This window comes from Cajanus cajan, chromosome 1 (assembly GCF_000230855.2).
Source record: "Cajanus cajan strain Asha chromosome 1, NIPB_CcT2T_4, whole genome shotgun sequence".
NCBI lineage: Eukaryota > Viridiplantae > Streptophyta > Magnoliopsida > Fabales > Fabaceae > Cajanus > Cajanus cajan.
In genome coordinates this window covers 86,101,112-86,127,325 of record NC_138517.1, presented here as the reverse complement: position 1 = coordinate 86,127,325, position 26,214 = coordinate 86,101,112, and the positions used below count along the sequence as shown (strand labels likewise).

The 26,214-nt window shown below is 31.9% G+C and overlaps 2 protein-coding genes across 5 annotated transcripts; one reads left to right on the top strand and one right to left on the bottom strand.

Moving 5' to 3' along the window:
- Window positions 1-13,318: 13,318 nt before the first annotated feature.
- Window positions 13,319-16,389, top strand: MEE62 (Leucine-rich repeat protein kinase family protein). The gene is made up of 2 exons (XM_020376777.3): window positions 13,319-15,245; window positions 15,465-16,389. Exons 1-2 carry the CDS (start codon window positions 13,871-13,873, stop codon window positions 16,097-16,099), a joined length of 2,010 nt encoding a protein of 669 aa, XP_020232366.1. The 5' UTR covers window positions 13,319-13,870; the 3' UTR covers window positions 16,100-16,389.
- A 3,419-nt stretch (window positions 16,390-19,808) lies between these two features.
- On the bottom strand, window positions 19,809-24,765 carry LOC109812719 (O-fucosyltransferase family protein). Of its 4 annotated transcripts, none has more exons than XM_020376745.3 (10): window positions 23,726-24,765; window positions 23,133-23,219; window positions 22,903-23,002; window positions 22,664-22,734; window positions 22,284-22,372; window positions 21,974-22,094; window positions 21,746-21,889; window positions 21,303-21,634; window positions 20,954-21,194; window positions 19,809-20,293 (listed from the first exon to the last, which is right to left on the bottom strand). In XM_020376745.3, exons 1-10 carry the CDS (start codon window positions 24,089-24,091, stop codon window positions 19,985-19,987), a joined length of 1,860 nt encoding a protein of 619 aa, XP_020232334.1. In that variant the 5' UTR covers window positions 24,092-24,765; the 3' UTR covers window positions 19,809-19,984. The 4 variants fall into 4 exon arrangements, with proteins under 4 accessions (XP_020232334.1, XP_082922196.1, XP_020232336.1 ...); XM_083066070.1 differs by having other exon boundaries at window positions 23,732-24,765; XM_020376747.3 differs by having other exon boundaries at window positions 23,133-23,214; window positions 23,726-24,022.
- Between the last annotated feature and the right edge of the window lie 1,449 nt (window positions 24,766-26,214).

Here is a 26,214-nt window from a genome sequence, read left to right as displayed (position 1 = left end):
CAAATACATACTCCCGTGTCAAGAAAGTCTTGAAGTCTCTCCACCTGGTGGCCAGGGCAGATAACATCTTCCTCCTCATGACCTCAGTATTGGGAATGTCAAAATTTTGCTATGAAAATAACAACAATTAATAAATAATGTATTTAAGTTATATAATATTCAAGGGATGTGAAAGTATATACTTGAATATCCTGCCACATGAGGTTCTTGTCAACCTCCTGAACGTCATCCCATGATGGAATGATAATAGAAACATGTCGTCGAGCTAGGACTCCCAAATAGCTCTTAAACTTGGCAGCATTTGGGCCTGATGCCTTGCCAGAACGAGGATCTACCTCAACCGGTGTCCTCTCCTTGGCAATGCGCCCAGCTGTCAACCCAGACAATCAGGTGACAGATCTACCTTCCCTCCTTCCACTGCCAGACCCAGAATCCTCTATAATTCTGAAAAAATTAAACTCTCATTATTAAAACAATGAATTAACTGAATAGACAAATAAAGTAAAAAAAAACATAATAACAATATAGCAACATAATAACTAATAAAAAAACAAATAATACACAAACAGAATGGATGGTAAACTAAAGGTCAATGCCTAAAACATAATAACAATATAGCAACATAATAACTAATAAAAAAACAAATAATACACAAACAAAATGGATGGTAAACTAAAGGTCAATGCCTAAAAAAGTCTCTTCTTTAATGCATCTGGAACGGCCCGTACTGAAATTAGAACGGGCCGTTCCAGATCAACAAATTACAAGAACAAAAATTCCAGCAGAACGGGCCGTTCTCCATGCAGAACGGGCCGTTCTCCATGCATAACGGGCCGTTCTCCATGCAGAACGGGCCGTTCTCCTTACAGAACGGGCCGTTCCAGATGAACGTAAAACACAAAAATAAACAAAATAATGGGAAGAATATGATAATGAAAGTTACCTCAGTGCAGACTCTTCAAGGACTTAGACTGAGAGCAATGTGTCCAAACAAGGGCCTCCGAAACTTACGTACAAGAATATGAGAATCAATATGAGAGTAGAAGGCGCGCACGGGAATATGAGAATATTGGGAGTTTTGTAGCACCAGGAGATAATTTACGTCGGCCTGGTAGTGGTCCGACGTAAATTATCAATTCTACGTCGGGCAGGTATAGAGCCGACGTAGAACTGATAATTTACGTCGGACCCCTACCAGGCCGACGTAAATTATCTTCTGTTATTTACGGTTGTTCCACCGCGTTTTTATAACGTCGGTCTTTACCCATTCCGACGTAATTTAGGAGACGTAAAAGCCACTTTTTCCACTAGTGATATGTTTTTTATTTCACAAGCTTCACAAAGTTTTTTAAAAAAAAAACTACAACTCTTGTTTTACCTTTCATTCATCCTTAAAGCTATCTAATTTTTGATTGCTAGTTCAAATGACAATCTCAACAAAAGTTGTCAATTTTACATGGAAATGTTAATATAACTCAATTACGTATTAGGTCAGATAGGTAGGGGCCATATTAATCCTTTACCTGTAATAGATTAGGGGTAAAGAGTTCTGGCTAGAGTGAAAACCATGAATAACAATTATGTTAAGGACATTTAGGCAATAGATTCCATGATTTCCTAAATTTTTTCAAAATCTTCTACATTTACCTATCACACTTTCACTCGCTATATAGATGTAAAATTAGATCCCATTGCAAAACAACAATTCCATAACTATAAAAATCTACCTTGGATGTTATAAGCAATTTAAAAACCCACTTGCATGTGTGCCAAGTATCCTTAAGTGGATGATTAGGCAACAATTTTAAACAAAGTGAGGGGAATGCAAAAATATATTTGTTAAAGTTACTCAGAATAGTTGAGTTACATATCCCAACCTCAAATTGGTATTTATACTAGAAATATGATTAGATAAATAAATGTATGTAAGCCCTTTTCCTTTAGTGTAATACATGGAAAAGGAATCACTTTGTCGACCAACAGATCTTCCCCCTTGTGCCTTCTGCAGTTCTGCTTATCACTATTCTTTTGGTGTTGGTTTCCCTGGTTTTTTGGTTTGTAACTATGAAACCTATGTGTTGAAAAAATGTGGTAATTCACACCCATCACACACTTGTTCTTTGGGCCATGTTGCAATCACTTTTTTACATATTGTCAAAAAGTTCAGCCTTAAATTTTTGGAAGGGATTCAAACTCCGCAAATGAAGGGGAAGTAAATGAAGGTCTGAACTTGACACTATACGGCGATACGCTTATTTTAAAATATATAGGATACGATACTTGTAAGATATGTGTTGTCATATATATCAATGTTCATACAACATAATAATTTTGTACTTGTAATTTTGATCAAAATTCATAAATATTAAATATATAATTACTATTTTGCAAATCCAAATTAAAAATATACTTATTGTACATTACTAAAAATAATTATAAACCATTTCATCATAAATTACTTTTTATTATTTACAAATGGAAATAATATTATCAAATTTCATTCCTTTCTTAAAATTATCTATGTAGAAGTAGAAGACAATTTTCATTTACAGTTTATCAAGGACCAATATTTCTATATTTCTATATTAAAAATGTTTATATATCTTATTTAGTTGTAAAGGATATTTCATAATTTTTCAAAAATTTGAATACTTTATCGATATGTATCACCGATAAGTATCGGTGAAAGTATCTGAGAGTATCGAGATTGAATAAAATTTTCATAATATTTTCAAAAGTTAGGATACTTCATTGACACGTATCGGTGAAGTATCCAAGAGTATCGTGTCGGATACGTATCGGATACGGATATGTGAAGCAAATTGAAGTATCGGTGCTTCAGACGCAAACTCATGGTGCGACATTAATTAATCTTCGTTCTAGTTTTACAAAATTATAGGTAAGTTTAGCTATTCGAATATTAATATCATCTGCTTTTCAGCTAAGCTTGTGTTAGGAGTTGTAATTCCAGTGTGTATTAATTAATTTGAGCCATAAAACTTTTGGCAGTGTTTGACTATAGCCTATATTCTAATGTGTAAAGGTGTATCTCTGTTTTTGTTTTCTTAACAAGGATATAAAAAGAGAATGATATAAACTGAAACAATTTTGTTTATTGACTGGTTTTAATGTGCATTTTCAGGTTCTGCAAAAATTTTGGGAGCAGAACGATAGTAAAGTTGTCATCAGGGCTTTAAGAAAGTTGCTTGCCCAATCTGTGCGTTGTTTTTATTAAGTGTCCATGTGTCATGTCACTAGTTGCCTCTCTGTTTATTCTGTATTAAAAGACTTTAACAAGTTATTTATGGTTTGTTATTGAATTTTTAGTTCCGAAAATTCTTTCTTCTGGATCTTGGTTCAAAACTGATGTTGTTAGTGTCCTTGTTGAGAAGACGAAGATTCTCACCTTAGATTCATTTTCTTGCTTACTTCCTGTGCTCATAGGTTTGCTTGATACAAGGAAGAAAGGTAATTATTTATAACACGATGTTTGGAAAATTCATGCTGGAAGTTGAAGTGTGTGGGACCTCATATTTGGCCTCATCTAGTGTGCGATTTATAATTTGTAGGGCATAACCTTACAAAAGTAGTTTAAGTTCTCATACATGTTTCTACATATGGCCTTGCATGTCTTTAGGATTTGGTGTTTAACTGAACCCAGTAGTGTCATGTGATCACGTAGCTGACCTCGGTGGGATTTACCGATTCATTGTTATTCGCACTAATATATGGTGGCATTTGCAAAAACAAAAAAATATATATGACCAAGTGGTTTTGGTAGACATTAACTCTGTTCTTAATGCGCAAACATGTAAAGGTGCCATTGGATATGCTGTTGTAGCTTGTAGTCTGTTTTGGTCCAACAATAAGATCAACTATTTCAATACCTCCCTTTATCGGCCTTGATCTTCATGCAAAGCAAAGGTGCCCTCCATCTTCACCTAATGGGGCTTTCTCTATCAAAATAGTAAAAAAAAATCACAAAGATAATATTTCATCATCTAAGTGTTATATATATGCATTAGAATATAGAAAGTGCTTCTTTTATGAAGCGTCATTCATGTATTATAAAATATAAAATAGAAAGCACTTGTTATAGGAGGTGCTCTCTAGATGTAGGTATGCAAATAACACTTTTTATCTTCAGGTCATTAGACAATTTTTTTTATTAACACTATTAATAGATAGCGTTTTAATAAAGAGTAATTTTTTTTAAGTGTTTTCTATTTGTAAAATAAGTGTCATCTATAAATAATTTTGGCGTAACGTTAGTTTATCCAAATTTTATTTGTATAAGATAATTTTATATTTTGGAGAAATTAATTTTTTTTGTGGTGACCTCAAAAGTTAGTTTTACCATCTATTATTTTTAAAAATTACAAAATCTTAATGTTTTAGCCTAAATTAGACTTTCGCTCACTCATAACTTGAGTTTTAGATCTCCTTTTTACGTAATTTCAACAACATTGGAAATCTAACATCTATAGTTACAATTCATATGAAGACCATAAAATATAATTATGATGTTATCATGCCCAACATAACAATTTTTGCGCCTGACGTAGAGAGGATAAAAACCATTATGTTGAACCTGCGTTCGACATGACTGATGTCATGCTCAACATGAAGCCTCGCAAAAATAACATCAAATAGCCCCTACTGTGGCCCACTAGACACCTAATGCGATACCAATTCATGAGGAATTTATAGACCGCGCGAAAACTGCACAATATGAATTCAAAACCCCTAAAACTCCATGCGAATAGATAAAAATCATGATTCGAACTTAATACTACTCTATTATACCATTAATTACTCAAAACCAATATCAATTACATACTTATAATATTTCCTCATACAATCATCCAAAATGCATTCCTTTAGGGTTCTTGCGAAAACCCATGAACAATACAAAATTCACAACATTAGTTTGATAAGCGAAATTAGTCGTACACATATATTCAATACATTCAAAAGAGCACTAAGGAAAACGAAATCACAACATAAGTCACAATTTAAGATTTTCTCTTTCATACAACAAATACAATAGAGAAGAGATTGAGTGTCAATTTTACTACCAAATAATCATCTCACGTTCAGAGCGAAATTATTCATCCCTCTTACCTCAATTCGATATAATCTCCCATGAACTCGGGTTCTTCTTTTTGTTTTTTTCAAAGCGTAAAAGATAAAAATGAGAAGTGTGAAAAAGAAAATTTTTATAACTCTTTTTATAAAACTTAACCTTTATTTGACCTTTTAGTAAAAAATTTTAATCATAATTTTTTTTCCTTTCCCTCAAATATTAAACCTTATAAATAAAATAGTACATCAAATAAACATATTTCTCCAAACTCTATTATAAATAAAATTAAGTATATAAATAATTATCATAAAATATATATTTTTCAAAATACATTTAATTACATAAATAATTAAAACATATATTTTCTCCAAATACTTTCTATAATAAAGAAGATTCACAAATCTTCTTTATTAATAAAACACTCATAATTATTAAAAATATTTAAAATATTTTATAAAAATCTCTTTAATTAATCGAAATATCATTTTAATAATTTTAGCAAATTTGGGAAATTAGAATTATAAGACCAAAATTTGGTATTTTTAAAAATAGAAAGATTAAATATCTTTATTTTAAAAAAAAATTAAAATTATAAATTAACAAAATAAAGAAGTTAAATGTGTAACTTAACCTTTATTTTTCAAGGAAAACTAAAGTGAGTTTGAGGCAGAAAGGAAATATGAGCGTGATACGATGCTTTAAAAGATTCGAACCATCTCCTTTAAATCAAATACATTTAGTTTAGTTGAACTCCAAAAAAAAAACCATATGTGGCCCATTAAGGTAAAGACCGTGGCCATTTGTTTCTTGGATCCATTAAAAGATCGTAAGCTACGATTGGCCCAATTAAATAGTTAGGCAGTTATTAAGTGGATGTCTAGTCTCTTTCTAAAATCCAACATTTTATTGGACCCAAAAGAAAACAAAAACAAAAAGAATAACAATCACAGACCAAGAAATTTTCAATATTTTTTAAGAGATAGAAAAACTCTTAAAACTATAAAGATAAGTAACGGTTTGACGATTTTATCTTCAGATCAAATTAACAATCATACCAAAAACATGATATCACTTAATTCTCAGATCACATTCATCCTCTATTTGGTTTGAGTTACGGGAAAAATGAGAATGTGAAAATAATATATTGCTATTTTAATATAATTAATATTCATCTTTTTTTTTTTCTTCTAACTATTAAACATCTCACTTATTTCTTTTAATTAATGTTATTTTAATTTAAAAATAATTAATACATAAAGTTGTACATAATGAGTTTTATATAAAAAAGAAAACTATTATTATAATTCGAATCATAAGTCTTATAATTGGTGTAAAGGAAAAGTCTTATAACTAAAAACGAAAATAGTATTTGTTTTATCAAATACGTGACAAAAAATTTAGGTTTTTAAACTAGTAATTAATATTTTTAAAATATAAAATATTAAAAATTTGTTTTTTTTTTAAATTTAAAAGTATATTTAACTCACGAACAAATAATATTATATTAGTATTTTAGTCTATATAATACGTAAAATAACTGTTTTATTTATTTAACACAAATGAATAACATGATTTCATTGAGATAATTTTTAAAAGTTATTATATTTTTTATTTATAAAAATTATAATGATAATATTAAAATTTGAACATAAGAGTCTGTATTTTACATATTATTTCAATCTTTACTATTGGTTTAGTTATTATACTTTTATTTGACCATATATTTTATCTTAATTTTCTTTTTGGCTTAAACATGTTTTAGTCCTATAAAATAAATAGATTATGATTTTTTTATAATATTATGTATATATATATATATATATATATATATATATATATTTTTTTTCATCCTTAATTGGGAACACTATTTTTGGTGTTTGTAAAATATTTTTGGTCCTTATAACAAGAACAAATTTTGGTTCCAATATTTATAAAAAAAAATCTTTTTTATTTATAATGATGAATTTTGGATAAATAAATAACATTTATTTAAAAAATTTATAAACTTTTTTTAGATAACTCAACATAATATCATTAACAATGGTAAATAACACAGCCTTTTAATAAAAAAAATAGTTAAAAAATAATAATATAATAGAGACTAAAAATAACATTTATAATTTTAAAGAATAAAAAATAATATATTTTTTTCAATATCTCAAAATCAAAACTTGTACATTTTTCAAGAATTAAAATCATATTTAAACTTCTATTTTTTCATTCCTTTATAACACACATTTTTAAAATCAAATTTAAAGCAAATATTATATATATCTCCTCTTCCTAATAGATAAGCCCATCCTTCTTTTTAAAAAAAAAAAATTCTTAAATTCACTTTTAATTTATTTTGTTTTTAAAAAATATTTTTCATTCACGTCTCTTATTTCACTCATTTTCTTTTCCTACTGTATCCCTCTTTATATGCCTCCCATTTTCTTTTTAATATTTTATTTCTTTTTTTTTCTCTAACAAATAAAACACTTATTGATTCATCTTTATTAATTTTAAAACCAATTTATTTACACTCTTAATTTCAATATTTTTTAAACTCTATTTTTACACTCTATCTTTAATATTATATATATATATATATATATATATATATATATATTAATTACAGGGTTGTAAATTTTATAAAAATATAATTTTCAAACGTATAACATATTAATTTTACAATGAATTATTGATTAAAAAATAATTTTTTTATCATTATTATTTTGAAATTATGTTTTTATAATTTTTAAAATAAATTTAAAAAAATACTTTCTTAAAGAGTAAAAATATTTTTATTTTAGAAAGTTTTTTTCATAAATATATTTTTTGTTTTTCTGAAATTAATTTTTTTAAGTTAAAAAATTTATTTTAAAAAATTACCTTTTCAAACAGATAAATAATTATCTTCTGAAAAGTACATTTTTATATTCTAAAAGGTATTTTTAAAAATAATAAAATATACTTTAAAAAATTATTTTTTTATAAGAGTAAATTTATTTTTATTGTGGATTGTAGTTTTTAAAAATGTATTTTTTTATCTTAGAGAAAATGTTTTTTAAAAGTATAATTTTTTCTAAAAAATGTATTTAAAAATAAATATATAAAAGATTAAAAAATGTATTATGTTGCGGCGGGATATGAATTATTTCCTCTAATCCCGCCAATTTCAAGAGCCTTCTCCTATAAAAGCACCTTTTTCAAATTTCATTTCCAAAGTTCAAAGTTCAAACCTGCGCAAAATTCTAACCCTGATCCAACCACACTCTTGATTGGCGATGTTGGAACTCCGTGTCGTGCGTCAACAACGCCAACTTCGATTATTCCTCCACCGGCTTCCCCTTTCAGGCCATGGACTCCAGCCACGTGGCGATCCCCATGGGCAAAGATGCTCAAGTGCGCTGACAACAATCATATCATCACTATTAAAGTTGACGGCAGCGGGGATACCGTCCTTTTATGTTTGAAAGCCCTTGTAAGTTCCGCTTTCTTCATGATTTCTTCTGTTTTTGGAATTTTTAACCTAGTTTGATATTTTAGGATTTATGCGATTTTTTTTTAATGATTCGTGTCTTGATTATTCTTATGTTTGATTTTCAATTGCTATTTGGAAGAAGATATTTCTTAATTTTCCGTGACAGAAATGCTACTTGCCTTTGAGATTTTAGGGTTTTCCAAAGGAGAACGGATTTTGTAAAAGCAGTAATGTTTATAGGTTTTAATGGAGGTTATTTGGTTGGATTGCCTAATTTTTAGGGTTTTGGCGTTTGGTTTTACATATTGAAGATGTGTGTTTGATACATTTATCAGTAGGGTTTAAATTATGAAATCTATTGAAATTTTACATAAAGAAAATGAGTTATTAACACATTTTACTAGGAAAAAAAGGATTGAAATGTTGATGTGATGGTTAATATGATTTGACAAAAAATGAAAGATATAAAAAAAATATTAATGAAGTTTTTGCACATTATTTAGAAAATATTACCATTTTAAGAATTTTGGTTTCACTGTTATTTTGGGGGGTTTTTTCTTACAGCGCAAGCAAGTTATTATTTCTTATTTTAAAATGGAGCTGATGAACATAGATAGTGAGCATCTCGGGATTCCAGAGGTAGAGTATCGTGCCATCGTTAAGTTGGGATGTTCATGAATTGGTTTTTTTGAAAAATTTAAACTAAATCAAACCAAATTATTTTATAAAAGTGAATTGATTAATCGATTCGTTTTTATAAAATGGATCAGTTTAATTTTAAAAAAAATATGAATTGATTTTTTTGAAATTGAATCGGTACGATACGATGGAGTTATCTATTTTTTACTTATATATGAATTGATTTTTTCAAAAATTCAAATCGAGCCAAATTGATCTACTTTGTAAAAATAGATCGGATAACTAAACCAAATTTATAAAGTGGGTCAGTTCAAATTTTTTTTAAAATGGATTGAATTTTTCAATACGGATTGGATAGGTTATGAATCAGTTCAGATCAATTTGGATCTTTTACACACTCTTATTGTTAAGATGTCATCTTCTGAGTTTGAAATCTCAGTAGCATTGGTGACACCGGTAATTAGTTTTGATTCTTAGTTTGAGGAGTTTGTTTGTGGTGTATGGTGAAGTTGTCATTTCGGTGGCTAAAGCGGGTGAAGTTTTCCACCAAAGGAGATATTGGATATACTTCTGTGGAGATGGTGAGAAACTGTACATTTGTACATGCTTTTTAACTTAATAGTTCTCGTTCTGTCACCAATGAGTTGGGTTTAACTTACTACTTCACTGTACATATTTTTGTTCTGTATTTTGTTAGATGTAATAAAGCAGTGTCGCCCAATTTTTACTAATTTGTATTTGTGGGTTAATGTTGCAGTCTAAGGAAGCTACTGTGATTGAGATAAATGAGCCTGTGTCCTTGACGTTTGCACTGTGATACATGAACTCTTTCACCAAGGCAACACCATTGTCTAATACAGTTACGATTAGTCTGTCAAATGAGTTGCTGGTAATGGTTGAGTAAAAAATTGTTGAGACGGGTTATGTTCGTTTCTATTTGGCTCCAAGGATAGAAGATGATGAAGAAGACACAAAACCTCAAGTTTAATCTGTTTTTGAATGGATCAAGATGTTAGGATTTCAAGGCGGTTGTACAGTTAGGATGCTGTTATACTTCACAACCTGTTTTTCTTCGATTTTATTGTTAAATTAGTGCAGTGTGAAATAATTGGTGTACATTTTTTCATGTGTTTTTATTTTTCTGCACTGTAACAACTTCATAACAAAAAAGGAAAAACTTCATTACAAAATCTTACCTCAAAATATCATACGGGTGGCTAGCGAGAGCTTTTCTTATCCCCATGATGGGAAAATCTATTTTTTTTTTTATTTAAAAAAAAACTCATCTATCTAATTCAAATGAAACAGTTCAGAATTCTTCAAAATATTCAAGTGATGAGTGAAAGAATATATCAATATTAATTGAAATGATACCTTACTAAATTAAATTTTAGTTGAGGGGGCAAAAAATCTATTTTTTTTATTTAAAAAAAAACTCATCTATCTAATTCAAATGAAACAGTTCAGAATTCTTCAAAATATTCAAGTGATGAGTGAAAGAATATATCAATATTAATTGAAATGATACCTTACTAAATTAAATTTTAGTTGAGGGGGCAAAACACAAGTAAAATAGTTTTCACATTCATACAACACAAGTGAAACCCTCAGTGGTGAATGCAGCTTTCAGGTAGGAGTGTAAGCTGTTCATTATTTTATAGTGACCCCAAATGAAATCTGAGTCTCTTAGTTCAATATTATATATATCCTCAGTCTGAGCTGTCATTCTCTTGGAATTCTGGTTTGGATGGTTGTGTATTAGGCGATACTCTCCACTTAACACTTTATTAGTTAACAAAATAAAATTAATATGCATATAACGGCAAAAGAGAAAACGCCAAAAACCACATGCTAGAGCAGGTGAGGTGAGATAACCACTAGCATCTGGAATTTGTGGAGTAAGCTACTTGCCAACTTCCAAATCCACCACAATGCATTTTTCAACTGCTTTACCTCTTTTGGTTTGTCTTAGTTTTACAGGTGGATCACGGGCATGTAATTTGTCATTTTGCGATAGGGAATACTTTCTAATTTCTATTCATTCCATGTATAATCTGTATTAGAATTTTTTACGTAAATAGAATTTTTTTTTTAAAAATTACAAAAATAACATCTGTTACACTCCCAACATTCATCCAAAATGGGCCACAAACTAAAAAAAAAAAAAAATTAAAACAACTCAGAATTCGATTCTTGGAGAACCAAATTCTGAGCATGAACAGTAATCAGTGCTATTTCTGTAAATAAAGTGTAATAGATGTTATTTTTGTAATTTAAAAAAAAAATTATTTACGTCAAAAATTCTCTGTATTACGCATCTTTAATCCCTTTTAACTTTTTGTTCCAAAATTTATAAAAATGAAGAGGAGGGTATGAATTCTTAAAATCTGCGTCATTTTGTGGTTCCAATTTCCAACTGAGGAGGGTTTAATTTTAAACGGAGAGGAATTTAAACATTTGGATAAGTTCGTCTGGAAGGTGGTCCTAAAAAATTAATTTAACCTTTGTCTTTGTCTATCGCTCTGTCGAAGATAACTTTTTGTTTTGCTTTCTATTTTATTTTATATGTTGAAAATTTACCATCACAGTTAATTGAACAGAAAACTTGTGTGTATCATAAAATTGAGTAGAAAAGATGTCACTAAATATTGCTCATCCTATGGATCTAATAAGCTTAGGTCAAATTGCTGTTTTTATTTATTTTTTCCTTCAGGAGATAGGGTGGGAAGTTTGGAATTAAATTTGGGTGGGTGCCTTTTGCTTTTTTCTTACTTGCGGACACATTTGTTTCTGCAAATAACATGTGCAAATAAATTATATAGGTAATGTCTACCCATCAAGGGAGGCATAAAAAAACAACCTTGTTGACCTATGAGAAGTGAGCGGGAGACTGGGCATTAGTGAGACAAGGTCTTATTAATTTGCATGTGATTTGTTTTTCTTCAAACAAGTAATTAGATGATGGATAGGAATGTCCCGAACTGTGCTTGGCTCAATCCTATTTTGCACCGTTTCCTATTTGTTTTTGTCTTATAGCTATGACAATCAATCGATTAGGCATGGTTTAAACCAGCAAAACTAGCTTAGTCAAAAGGAAAATGAATCACTCTTGACTGTAATATAGCTGCAAACAAACTATAATTGTCCTCTATTCATTATTCTATTTTCTTCTCCCATCACTAATCCAAGGACCACTTTGTCAAATTCTTAGTAGAAAGGCAACCACATCATGACCCTCGGGACAGAAGACTTCGCTCTTGTTGAATCTTGAGTATTTGCTGAACAAGGAATTTTTGTAAGAAAAACATAAATAGAATGAAAACGAATTACATTTCTTCTGACTCTGCCATCAGAACAACTTTTTTTAAGACAAAAAAGGATTGTAGCTCACCCCTTGAAGTCTGCACCCTGAAAACTTTGCTAAATCTGAGTAGTCAATTTGCAACACATTGCAATGGCCAAGTAAACAACTTTCAGAAGAAAAGAAAAGGAAAAAGTCAGCCAAGTAAACATCTAACAAAACAAAATTAATTGAATGAATAGTATTTTATGCAAATAGAAGCAGGCATACAAAAATAGTTTTTTCTTCTATGAATGCATGGGAAAGTAGTTAAAACTGTTCAAATCCTTCTCTAGACTTTGTATGTCAACTAGTAATTACTAACTTACAACTTAAACTACGGCATATCCTTCTCTTCTTTATCCATCTAAACTAGCTCTTATTGTGTGCTGGTATGTAACATAACAAATTTCCCTTCAAGTATTTTTGGATCATGGTCAATCACAAAAAAGGTTATTAGATAGATACATAACTAATACACGAAATTTTATATTCAAAATATATAGTAAAATATAATTAAATGAACATTGAAAATTGAAAACGAAATTTAAGCATGAAGTTTTTAAAAATTTACCCAAGTTAATTAGGTGCATGTTTGTTAACTTGTGGTATAGACAAAAATAAATAAATTGATACTCAAGTCAAATAACCATTTTGTTATAGATGGTATTTGAAACAGTTGGTAGAAGCACAAGATATTGTCAATTGCGGTCTGGGATTGGATAATTTATTGCTTGCCCGTCGAACAACTTTAGCATTACATCATCTCCTCTGTTCATCTCTCTAACCCTCTGATTCCCAAATTAAATAACTGGGACCCCATCCCTTTCAGTCACCCTCAAATCTATTTGAATTAAGGACTATGATATATATTGTGTTTATAGATATTCTATTCTAACAGAGTCATTGTTCCCGCCTCATGCCCCCCATATAATATACAAACACAGTCGTTAGTTTCCTTAGCATTGCATTGGCCACCGTAAATTTCACAAATTTACCGTGGGCAATAACGTCACAGAATAAACATTTGAAAAGTGACCTGTACAACTCCCATTAAACCTGTGAGATTTTGAGTTCATAATGTTCAACAGTCAACACCCATTAAATTTTTCCTTCACCAGCCATAACGACGCTCACATGCCGTTAACTGGTCCGTCAAAACTCACGACGCCGTTGCTTCCCACTTCACTACTATAACCTCGAACTATCCCACTAACCCAACAACTATAGCCCCTTTTTCACTTTTTTTCCTTTTTTTTTTGTCTTTCTTTCATACGAAGGAGGCATCATCGTCGTCGGGGTATAATAGACACGAGATTGAGACGGTGGAGCTAAGAAAATGAAGCCCTTTCGCACATTCTTCTTGATTCTCCTCTCGCTGCTTGTTCTCGTTGAATCTTCATGCAAAAACGAAGACCAGGGGCTTGTGTCAAAGGCCTTCCAATCCGTGTCTGGATTCAACGCTTCCAAAGGTTCCATTTTTAAGTGTTCTAATAATGCTGAGATTGAGGGGATAAATCTCTCATCCAAAAACCTAAGTGGAAGCATCTCGTGGAAGTATCTGAGGAACATGTCCATGTTACAGGTTCTGGATCTGTCTGGGAATTTTCTTCAAGGCCAGGTTCCAAACTGGTTTTGGACAAGCTCAACCTTAGTAACAGTGAACCTTTCCAACAACAGGTTGGGAGGGAGCATCAACCCCACTTCTCAAAACGGTTTCTTTTCATCACTGCAAACGCTAAACCTCTCCCACAACAGGTTCACCAACCAGCTTCACCTCTCCGCTTTCTCAAACCTTAAAAGCCTCGACCTTTCGCACAACAACCTCGGAACCATGCCTTCCGGCTTCCAAAACCTCACCCATCTACACCACCTCGACCTCTCCAACTGCAACATCAAAGGAAACGTAAAACCCATTTCTTCCCTCACCTCACTCTCCTTCTTGGACCTATCCAACAACACCTTAAACGGTAGCTTCCCCTCCGACTTCCCTCCCCTGAACGCCATCAAGTTCCTCAACATCTCCCGCAACAACTTCAAAGCATCCACTACGCTAGACAGGTTCAAGAAATTCGGGAAATCCGCGTTCATTCACGCCGGCCACAACTTCAACTACAACGCATCCAAAACAGCAAAGCTAAGTTCAAGCTCAAGTTCAAGTTCACACGAAGAGCCCCACCCCATTCACGAGGTGAAACAAAAGTCAAAACAGAAAACCAGAATCATGATTGTTGCCTTGTCCTGTTCCTCGGCACTAGTGGTTGTCGTGTTGTGCACGTGCGCGGTGTGGTGTTGCAGAAGGAAGAGGCAATTGGCGAAGAGGAACAAGTGGGCGATATCGAAGCCGGTCCCAGTGAGCATGAAGATGGAGAAATCAGGACCTTTTGCGTTTGAAACAGAGTCGGGGACGTCGTGGGTGGCGGACCTGAAAGAACCGTCTTCCGCCGCCGTGGTGATGTTGGAGAAGCCGCTGATGAACCTCAGCTTCGTGGACCTCATCGCTGCCACGTCACACTTCGGCAAAGACTCTCTCCTGGCTGAGGGAAGGTGTGGGCCCGTTTATCGCGCTGTCTTACCCGGAGACATCCACGTGGCAATCAAGGTCCTCGAAAACGCCAGAGAGGTCCATCATCATGACGCTGTCGCTCACTTCCTTCACCTTTCTCAACTCAAACACCCCAATCTCTTGCCCCTCTCGGGTTACTGCATTGCAGGTAACAACTTTATTTATTTTTACCAATTTTTTCATATCGTTCCAAAATTCTGATTTTTAACTGCGCCATCAGTGTACTTTGACTTACCCTACTCTCATTAAATGCCTTTCACGGGTTTTAAATTATTTTTGCACTCTATTATGTAACCATTTTCATTTTGACCTAAATCTAGCACTCCCAAATCGCAATGATTACGATTTGAATTTTGAACATTATCAGGGAAGGAGAAGCTGGTGTTGTACGAGTTTATGTCAAACGGGGATTTAGGCAGGTGGCTGCATGAGCTACCAACGGGGGAGACTAACGTCGAGGATTGGAGTGGTGACACGTGGGAGATTATTCAAAACGGTGGCGTTTCACGGGAGAAGATGGGGTGGCCGATACGCCACCGTATTGCCGTCGGGGTGGCGCGTGGGTTGGCGTTTCTCCACCACGCTGGGTCGAGGCCCGTCGTGCACGGCCATCTGGTCACGTCGAACGTGCTTCTGGGCGACGACTTCGAGCCGAGAATCGCGGACTTCGGGTTTCGGAGGCTGGGGCGAGAGAGTGGTGGCGCCAGCTGCAGCACGGAGACGGACGTTTACTGCTTCGGGGTGGTGCTGATGGAGCTGCTGACGGGGAGGGCCGGCACGGCGGAGACGGTGGTTTGGGTGAGGAAGGTGGTGAGGGAGGGGCACGGGGTGAGGGCGTTGGATGAGAGGCTCACCCTCGGCGGCGGTGACTCGGAGAGTGAGATGGTGGAGAGCCTCCGAGTCGCTTATTTGTGTACGGCCGAGTCCCCGGGGAAGAGGCCCACCATGCAACAGGTTTTGGGCCTTCTCAAAGATATTCACCCGAGTCATGGACTCGACTGAGTTGCATAGCACGTGCCACTCGAGTTTTGGAATGTAAATGTATATACAAAAAGTTTATTAAAGTGAAAAAGGTGGAGAAAAAGAAGGTAGCTTAGCTTGAGAGATTGTGTTATGTGACGTATCTTTTTTGTGGTGAGCATGCATAGCTAAGAGAATCCCACTTATTACTTGTCTCTACTAAGAGGGACTTCCATCATTTTTATTTTTTACTTTGCTTTCTTCTTCTCTTGTTAATTTGTTTGTTTATCTGCCTTTAGTTTTGGAAAGAATATCCTCCGGTAGATGAGATAGATGCACCTGTGTCTCTACACTTGCTACAGGTAACGTGTTTGTTTTATTGAAACAAAGGGACCATGTGCCCTTGTCATAATCGAAGCGTGATGGGGTCAATGACTCTTTCCATTAGTAGGTAAGGTGCTGCTCTTATTTGTCAATATTGTACGCTAATTTCTCTGAGTGGGGCTGTGCCTTCCAAAAGTTGTGTGCATGTTTAAGAGGTCCAGTGTTGAGTGATTAATTAATTTTCGATAGAATATATCTCATTAAGGGGATCATTTAGACATTATTATGAACATGAAATGAGAAAAGAATAACTTGTCCACCAACGCGGAAAAAAAGATTTGAAAATCATTTCAGGTGTTTGCATTTGCGTTTTTGCTGTCGATTGTTGAACTAGCATACAGCTAGCACTTGTTGTATTGGGTAGCTTATGTCAAACTATTTTGACTCTTGTGACAATGAAATGAAATGGCATGTGTGTATAAAATCTTGGGACAATGACTACTAATCTAGAACTAGGGAATTTCTGTACCATTGAAGTTTCATATCCTCTTGTTGTACTTAAAATAAATTCTCCTGATGACGCTTTATAGTTTATACATTGATGTGAATTTCATCACCGATTTAGATGGGTAAACTGTAGTAATTTTGATTAATATTTTATTGGGACAGCATAGCATTATTGTTGTTCTTCTTTCCCTGACATGACGTGGAAGAAAATTGTTCAGAAATTTCATTTGCTGCAGAAAATAATAAGGAACATTTTGCACGTCAATGTCCACTTTAATTTCAGCTGCTTTTTAGTTAGCTAGCCAGCTAGATTTACGTGTCCTTGAATCCATCTGTACGTGGTGTTGGATGATAATTCATTAATTCTTCTGAATGTTTTTAAAGCGATAATGTGATGTATCAGTGGTGGATGGTAATTTATTAATTCTTAATGTTTGTAAAGAAATCCCTCTTTTCATTTGTTGCGTTACAAATTAAATTATCCAAAGAATTGTGACAAAATCACCTTGATTCCTGAGGTGTCCTGTCTGCTTTTTCTGAAGCACTTTGCGTTTCTTAAGCTTCTTTTTCTCTTTATTTTTCTTACCCAAGGCGGGGTGAGAAAGCAAAACTCTCTAATTTTTTTTTATTTGATATATTATTTCGTATCAAATTAGTTATTTTAGAAAAGGCTTCAATATTTTTTTCCCCTCTCTTAAATTTGTTTTAGGTCCCTAAAATTTAAAATTATTATTTTTAGTCCCTTTAATTTTAAAAAATTTTATTTTAGCTATTATATTCAAATTTTGTTAAGAAATTTATCAAACATTATTACATAACATCTATCTATTAGTGTCTCTGTTAATAAAAATATTACATTAAATTTAGTTGATATTACATAACCATCTCAAGTAGTCACTTTTAGATATGTTATTGGTGATCTAAAAGACTAAAATAATATTTTTGAAAATTATATGATTAAAAATAACAGTTTTAAATTTGATGGATCAAAAATAAATGTCTTAAATTTGAGGGACTAAAAACATATTTAAGTTTATAATTTAAAAACGCTATTTTTTTTCAATAATTTCTATATTTATTGATTGTAATCTAAATACTTAATCAATTGATAATTAAATTTTAACTCTTAATAAGAGTATTTTGGTTAAAAAATGATAAATTTCATTATTAATAATTTTCTTGAGGTTTTATTTGACACAAATTACGTATAAGTTAGTTAAAAAATAAAAATTTAGCTACCTGAAAACAAAAAATATAGATTTTAACAGTTTTAAAAATCAGACCAATCATGAAACTGGTTAGGGTACTGGATTAGTGGATCGAAGGTTGAATCGGTAGATCAGTGCATGACCTAATTTTTATTAATTTTTTTAAAAATATTCATGTTAAATATATTTTATATTTATAAATTTCAATAATATATGTAATATCTATATAGATACTATATTATTAAATATATAATTTAAAATTAATAATATACTATAAAAGTTATTTAAGTTAAACAAATACATTAGAATAAATGGTCATTATTATGTTTGATAAAATTCTTTACTCTTTGATAAGTAGGATTCAATTCTCATGTTGTGTTTTCCTTTGAATCTCTTTTTAAAAGTGACAAAAAATATTTTTGTGGTTGAACTGATTAGACCTACCAGTTCATTAGTCGAATCGAAAAATTGACCAGTTCATTCCGATTTGAAATGAGTTGAATACATAACTGATCTAACTCAAGGTGCGGATCGACTAACCATCGACTTCCAATTCAATCAATTCGACTGGCCGGTTTGAGCCGATTTTCAAAACTCAGGATTTTAGATTTAAATTATTAACTAAAAGTTATTAAGTCAACTTATTGAATAAAAGTTTTTGGTAAAATTAATTGTTAAATTAGTTTTTTTTACAACAGTTGTTAAATTAGTTAATAAATATAAAATATTATAAAACAACATGCTCATAATATTTTTCACACGTGTTTTTTTTTGTAGGTTAAATAATTTTTTAAGTCAATGACGGCTTCAAGTTTTTAGTTAAATTTAATGTCTTGTATTTTCAAAGATTAAATAAATATGATAATATTAATAAACTTATAAACCGGTTAAATAAGTGCCTAAAAAAATTTATATTAGCTACAAATCACTTCGTTATATATATATATATATATATATATATATATATATATATATATATATATATATATATATATATATATATATATATATATATTAAATTAACGTATAATATATATATATATATATATTAATAATCGTTAATTTAAATTAATGTAATGATATATTCTATAACTCTCAAATTTTGTAAAAATTTATAATTTGATTTATTTAATAAATTTTTTAAATTAATAATTAAATTATTAAAATTTAATATAATTATAAATTATTGAGTGAAATGACTTCATTCAAACTCCATTTAAACTTATTTTTGTAATAAGTAGATTATATACTAATAATTAGGCATATGGATGTTTCTAAATTTCTTTGGGGCTATATACACTCATATTCGATACATTAATGTGGAATGCTTCAGTTTTGGAGCTCGTTTCCCTGTTGCTTTGTATATATTTGTTTCTAAATATGTTACAAATCTGAGTCATGGCGGTCACTCTAATATTGTTATGAAAGGTATTGTATGCATGCGATTGAATCTAACCTTATTGGTTACACCAACCCAAAACTTAAAAAAAAAAATCCAAATCAGGGTGCACAAACAGTCCCAAATCTTAATAATACACAACATGACCCAAGCCCAACACGTACAGACCTTGACCCAAAGCATTGTAAAGCGGACACACATTTTCTCTCATTCATTTTGTTCTTTGCATTTCGTACGATGATATAACATTTTGCATTTCACATTTTTCTCACTGTTGATGTTCTTTTAAACACATTATATATTACAATAATACTAACCACAAATTAGATAAATTGAATTCATTCTTTGTAATGAAAAAACAATTTTATTTTCTTATATAGGATTCTGAATAAAATATGATACAGAAAAAGAAAAATTGCTAAAGAAATTCAATCTCAAAAGTGTTGTATATTAACAAGTGTTTTGGTTTGCTAATGCAAGGACTAGTAGCTAATGGTGTTTGCACATGCACTCAGGGCACCTTGGATTTCTATAAATGCTCCGGCCATAACTCCTAATGCCAGCCTTCTGACCTTCCAGAATCATCTTCTTTACTCTCACTTCAAACCTGTTCCATCTTATGCTGTCATTCTCCCTCAAAATTGCAGCTAGCCTTGTCTTGTTTGGCCGCAATGTAGGTGCATGATCACCACCATAGTAAGTTCTGAATCCTGATACCAATGATGAAAGTTGGCTACCAGAGTCGGTCATAGCAAATACATCAGCACTTGCACATGCAATGAAATCCAAAGCAGCCAACTGCATTAACATCAACTTAGTATTGTCAAAATATTTAGTTTACATTAACAATATTATCACAGATAAAAATTGTTGCTAATAAAATTTGCCTCCTCATTATATGCCAAGTGGAGTGCCTATCTGATTCTGAACCTTAACATGTACTTGGGTATACTTATAGTCCTTCATTAAAATCTAACATAATAATGCGAAGAACATAACTCCACTAAAAAATCTTATAATATAAATCTAGATCTAATTCGATCTTATAAAAGAAATTTATAAGGTAATGATTATTTTTCATTTATATATACAATTTTAATTATATTATTAGTTGACATGAGATTTCTAAAATACTCTTATCAGGCTAAGAATTGAACTAGACATTTTGGACATAAAATTTACAAAGCTAAATGTTTACTGATGGTGAGATAATGCCCCAATAATGGGTGACCCTACAATAAATGTTAGGATAAACTCTAATGTTATATTAAAATGTGAGTTTTTGGTCTAATTTAACCTCATAAAATCGATTCTATAAGATGAGTATTATCTTTTTTATTTATATATTATTTTGATTAATTGATATGGTATAGCAAACAAATAGAGAAGATCTAAATGATAATTTTTTTTTTAAAAAAAAGTAGAATGAAACGCAAAATAGAACTGATAACAAATTACCTGAGAAGAAAAATTCCTGAAAGGTGCCAGTTCACTGTGTGTAAGCAGGTTTTCCTTTGTGATCACATTGGGATACAGGTTAGTGAAAGGTTCCATTCTTGAGTTTCCTCCATAAATATGAGAACCAGCCAAGTAAATGTAAGTTTCGCGTTTGAAACCAAGGCCTGCTAGAACAAGTGCTGCTTCTTCTGGTGTCAACGGACATCTTCCCAATTTTCTCAATTCCATTGGAGAAATAGAGCTATAAACATCAAAAGCACGTGCCACAAAAATATTAAGCAAACTACAAGGATATTTATTTACCAATAAAAACATTATGTAGAAAAGCATATAGTAGAAACATGCATACGTTGAATTCTTCTTCAAGCGCTCAAGAAACAGAGGAAAATGACGTTCTCTATAGGCTTGTAGTTCCTTTCTCTCTTCTTCTCCACCTCCAAAATCACATAAGGAATAGGCCACCATATCTATTTCAAACCTCAAGTGCAAAGCAAGATATTTTGTTGAGCCCCTTTTAGCTTCACGATCTTCCATGTTGTGGACGAACTTCCCCAGCAATTGAGTGTCTATCATGCTGCGTCGAGCACCATATTTTCTAATCCTTCGGATCAATAGCGACCCAATTTGTTGAATTTTTGGCACGAACTTCAAAGCATGGAAGTTACATTTGCATCTTAACCTCTGCAAATGCAATTGTTTCAAACATACATAAAAAGCAAGGTGAGATTAGATAGCTTGAACCTTATTAGTACCCTAAACTAGACTGAGACAACCAAGTTAAAAATGTATAACCTGAATATCAGAGGGAAGTGGATCAAAACCAAGTCGATTTCCATATCCTAGGAAGTGAACAACTCTATTTCTCAAAAGAAGAGGAAGGGCAATTTTGATATAGTCAGCAAGTGTGGCCTCCTTCGCAAGATCTGCATCTGTAATCTAAAATGCAAGGTGTTTATTGACGTTGTTATAACTTGTGCAACAACTCTTCTCGAGTACATAAGATGATGTAAGGTTATAAACCTGGCTACCAATTGCTTCTACATCCAGAGATTTCATGTGAGGTGGAAGTTCTTTCTCAATACTGATATCATCCTTCAAGATATTCATGAAATACTCCTCCTGGTATATGTCACCAAACTGGCTGCATTTTTTAATCAAATATTTTAATAAATTGTGGAGTCATTCATTGAAATCACATAATGAAGGTATAATGGTATGTGTTACCAAATAGTACTGCAACTTGATATTTTGATAATTAAGGTAATTCTTGAACTATTCAAATCGCAAAGTTAAAAGTTCAATTTTTACTTAAGTACTGAACACATCATACCTTGGATCCTTCCATACGTTGCTGTAAAGAAATTTTGGAATAACTAGTGTTGCATTTAGGAGAGATGCCACAGCAACAGCATTGCATATCTGTTATCACTACAGTCGTCTCATTACTTCCATTATTGGAGATACCAAAAGCATGTCAAAAAGAAATGATGGAAGATCATATATGATATAAGAATTAATTACGTGCTTGACATCCATTATCTTAAATAACAGAGCATTGTGTCAGTCCAAGACTTAATTTTGTTGATTAAGATCCAGTTCTTCCTTTCCTATTCCACGATTATAGGATTACTTGTATTTGTATTCTTCTAAAAATGTGCAATATTCGTGTTTGAATGTTGGAAATGATATGAATTAACGGCCAATACTTACAGCAACTCGTTGTTGATTAAGACCACCATTGGCACTGACTAAGATGTAGCCATTATTTTTCACTGGCTTCCCTGTCACAGATTAATCGTAAACTAAGATATTAGGCAAATAAATTTCTCATAATCAGCTGCAATTTAAACTTCAAGTTACTAATATATAGTATAAGAAATAAATACATATTGCATATATTTTGTGCATGCTTTTTAACACCAGCCAATGCATAAGAAAAGTTCACATACCCTGATTGGTTTGAACTTTGTTTTCTGCACAAGGTTTCCATGAAGATGCCTGCCGAAATGGTTCCACCCATAAATTGGATGACTCCTGCTTGAACTCCTTCTGTAATAATAAAAGCTCAGATTAGACAAAAATGAACTTTAAATTAGTACACACTACACAGTATCTAACGGACTAAAAGATGATCTAAATTCTAAAAATATGAATATCAATCTGCAAATTTGATCCTAACCTCTGCAAGAGCGCTGGAAGCCAAGTTCTGAAGCCGTCCATACATATATACTGGTGATTGTTTGTTGTAGAAGTAGGAATCTCTACCCTTTTCATTAAAATATATGTTAGTTATGTTATGCCAATTAGCAAATATCAACGCAAAATATCACATAAATTTTATGTACTAGGTAACTCAAATTCTACTGACTTTTGACACATGCACCCCTAGCTTAAAATAATCTATGTTCAGATATTCAGTAAAACATCACATTCAACATGTGGATAAATAGTTTCCAGCTTCCACTAGCAGAAATAAAAACTGTACATTCATGCAGAAAACTCTGTGGAAACTTTGAATCACATGAAGATAAAATATTAATTTCAGATGGAACATGCTCAAAATTGTCATCAAGGTACATCTAGATTTAATAAACAAGCTTACCAAGAAAAGGACTATAGCCTTTGCTATAATAAAGATTAAAATACTAATCAACAATTAATAGCTACACCTTGGCATGAATATGATTAATAGAATAAATATAACATAGATATTCTCTACAATGATTTGAAGATGACTTCAAAGAGGGTGCTGACAGGCAAGAGATGATGTACCTGTACCTGAAACATAGTTGAATTAGTTGAGGCTGTACCAGGTTGAAGATTTGTAAACTCAAAAAACGAAATGATAAGAGAGTCAAGAAGGAAAAGACAAGCCAACAATCCAAACAAGACAACAATGGCCCTGATGTGCTTTTTCCCAACATAGAGTCCCCTACACGAGTTGCATTTTGAAGAATCAGTTTTCAGCCCATGAAGTAACAATGTTTTGGAATGCCAACGGCAATCAACCCCCCCTGTCATCCTCTTCCAAGAAGGAGGATCACTGCTTGTTATCTTGTAATCTTTCATTCCCATGACTACACCATTAGCACCCTGGAACTCAGGACGTGGACTTTTATGAGACCCTTGTTTCCCCATTACACCACTATCTATCAAAGCAGCTAGAACTTTCAAAAGTTTAACTATTCACAATGGCCTCATGCATATCTTTTTCCCATGTAATAAAGATGAATAATACATGACATGACCAATGGAAAATGATGAATGATAGAAAATGATCACTATAACAAGAAGAAGGAACTCTCAGAAGCCTGAAAAAGTCTATGTTTCTAGGGTCTTGCTGACTCTTATGGCTTCCAAAACTAAACCACAACCATCAAGCCATTAGAATTGAAGGTTGGTGGCTATAAGGAGTTAGACAAAAGAGTGGAGCTTTCTGGTATGTTTCCAAGTGAAGCGAAGAAGTAGGTGATGGAGATATACATGTGATGTGGATGAATGAGTGAAATCGAAGCGAAAGAAGAAAACTGAACTATGCATTGAGAAGTTACCTTATGGAATAAGAATGAGTTATGAGCATATATGTGGAACAACAACTTCCCACCAAACACAACAGTTTCAGCGTCCTCGCTTTCCAATTCCATCTTTGACAAGCAAAGCAGCAACAACAAACATTTCATCAACTTTTCTTATTTCTATTCTGAATTTGTTTTTTCCTTTCAACAAACATGGCTTGTTTACGTTATTTGTCTAATCTGGAGTGGAGGGTCTTTACACAATCCATGTTCCATTCAAAACCATTACCCTTTATCCAGAATCATTTAATTTGTTTTTCACTTTTTCTTTATCATCGATTAAAAATTAATTCAAATTCATTGAATATGATATTAGACTCACAAAATTTTATAATTTTAATAAATTATAAATAATAGCAAAGAATGTCTTAAAATTGAACTTATAGAATGTGCTAGCGATTTTTTACAACTGTGAAGAGCTTGATCTTCGAATATCTAGTATTTTTTTAATCAATTATAATTAATCAAACAAAGCAAGACACATTTTAAACTTTGTAAAATATTACCAAAAAAAAATTCTTCTACAGTTGTCTGACAAGTGACAACACGCTTTATTAAATTAAAAATAAATCTATTCTTATTTCCTTATTTAAAAAATAAATCAAATCATTTTAGCAGTAAGTTTGGTAGTAGCATTTTAAAAATATCTGATTTAATCTTTCGTATTTATTTTAATTCGGCTGCTCCGTAATTAACTTTTATTTCAAATTAATAAGAATAGTTTGGATGATAAATTGTTAAGTTTGTCTTGAACCATAATTTTTCCAGACAAATGCAACGTGTTTTTTTTTTTTTGAAACGGGGCATAAGCCCAGAACTGTGTTGCGCTTTACCAAAAAAAAAAACTGCGTTGCACTTTACTAAAACTTAGAACAGTCCAATTTCTTTTTAGTGTGATGATATATACACCTCCTATTTTTTATAAATACACTTCCGATTTCTTTTTTTAAAATAAAATTTTTAAAATATCCTTCTAATTAAATATAATTATATTGATAGAAACGTTAATTTTAACATTCCAGAAAGTATTTTCCGGAATAGTAAAATTATTATTCTGGAAAATATTTTCTGGAAGTGTGTTTCTTATATAATTTCAGAAAGTTTTTTTTGGAACATTAAATTTAGTATTCTGGAAAATATTTTCTGGAATTATGTAACAAGCACACTTCCAGATTTATTATTTTTTTAACTTATAATTTTTCAGATTCACACCTCCATTCTCATAATTCTTCTTTATTCTTTATGCACCCTGTTTTTTTTTTTACTTTTTTCTCCGCACCTCCATACCTCCCCTTCCTCCCTTTTCAATTTCTACATTACCCTCTTCCCTTTTTAGTTTTGTTATAAGTTGTAAGCGAGTTCAATATCGAAGGGAAAGGTGTCAAATCATATGCATTTTTTTTCAAGTAATTCTTCTTACTATTTGTTCCAGAAAGTGTTTTCCTGAATAATAAAGCTTTTGTTCCGAAAAGTATATTTAGGAATAGTAAATTTTTTATTCTGGAAAGTATTTTCCGGAAGTGTGCTTGTTACATAATTCCGGAAAATATTTTCCGAAATACTAAATTTAATGTTCCGGAAAGAACTTTCCGGAATTATATAAGAAACACACTTCCAGAAAATACTTTCCGGAACAATAATTTTACTATTCCGGAAAATATTTTCCAGAATGCTAAAATTAACGTT

Bases quoted from the DNA above. Each gene is read 5' to 3' on its own strand.
- MEE62 (XM_020376777.3), top strand. From the start codon at position 13,871: ATGAAGCCCTTTCGCACATTCTTCTTGATTCTCCTCTCGCTGCTTGTT. The intron at 15,246-15,464 runs GTAACAACTTTA...GAACATTATCAG, and splicing joins CTCGGGTTACTGCATTGCAG to GGAAGGAGAAGCTGGTGTTG.
- LOC109812719 (XM_020376745.3), bottom strand. From the start codon at position 24,091: ATGGGGAAACAAGGGTCTCATAAAAGTCCACGTCCTGAGTTCCAGGGT. The intron at 22,373-22,663 runs GTAAGTATTGGC...TAGTGATAACAG, and splicing joins TTAATCAACAACGAGTTGCT to ATATGCAATGCTGTTGCTGT. The intron at 22,095-22,283 runs GTATGATGTGTT...TAAAAAATGCAG, and splicing joins AACGTATGGAAGGATCCAAG to CCAGTTTGGTGACATATACC.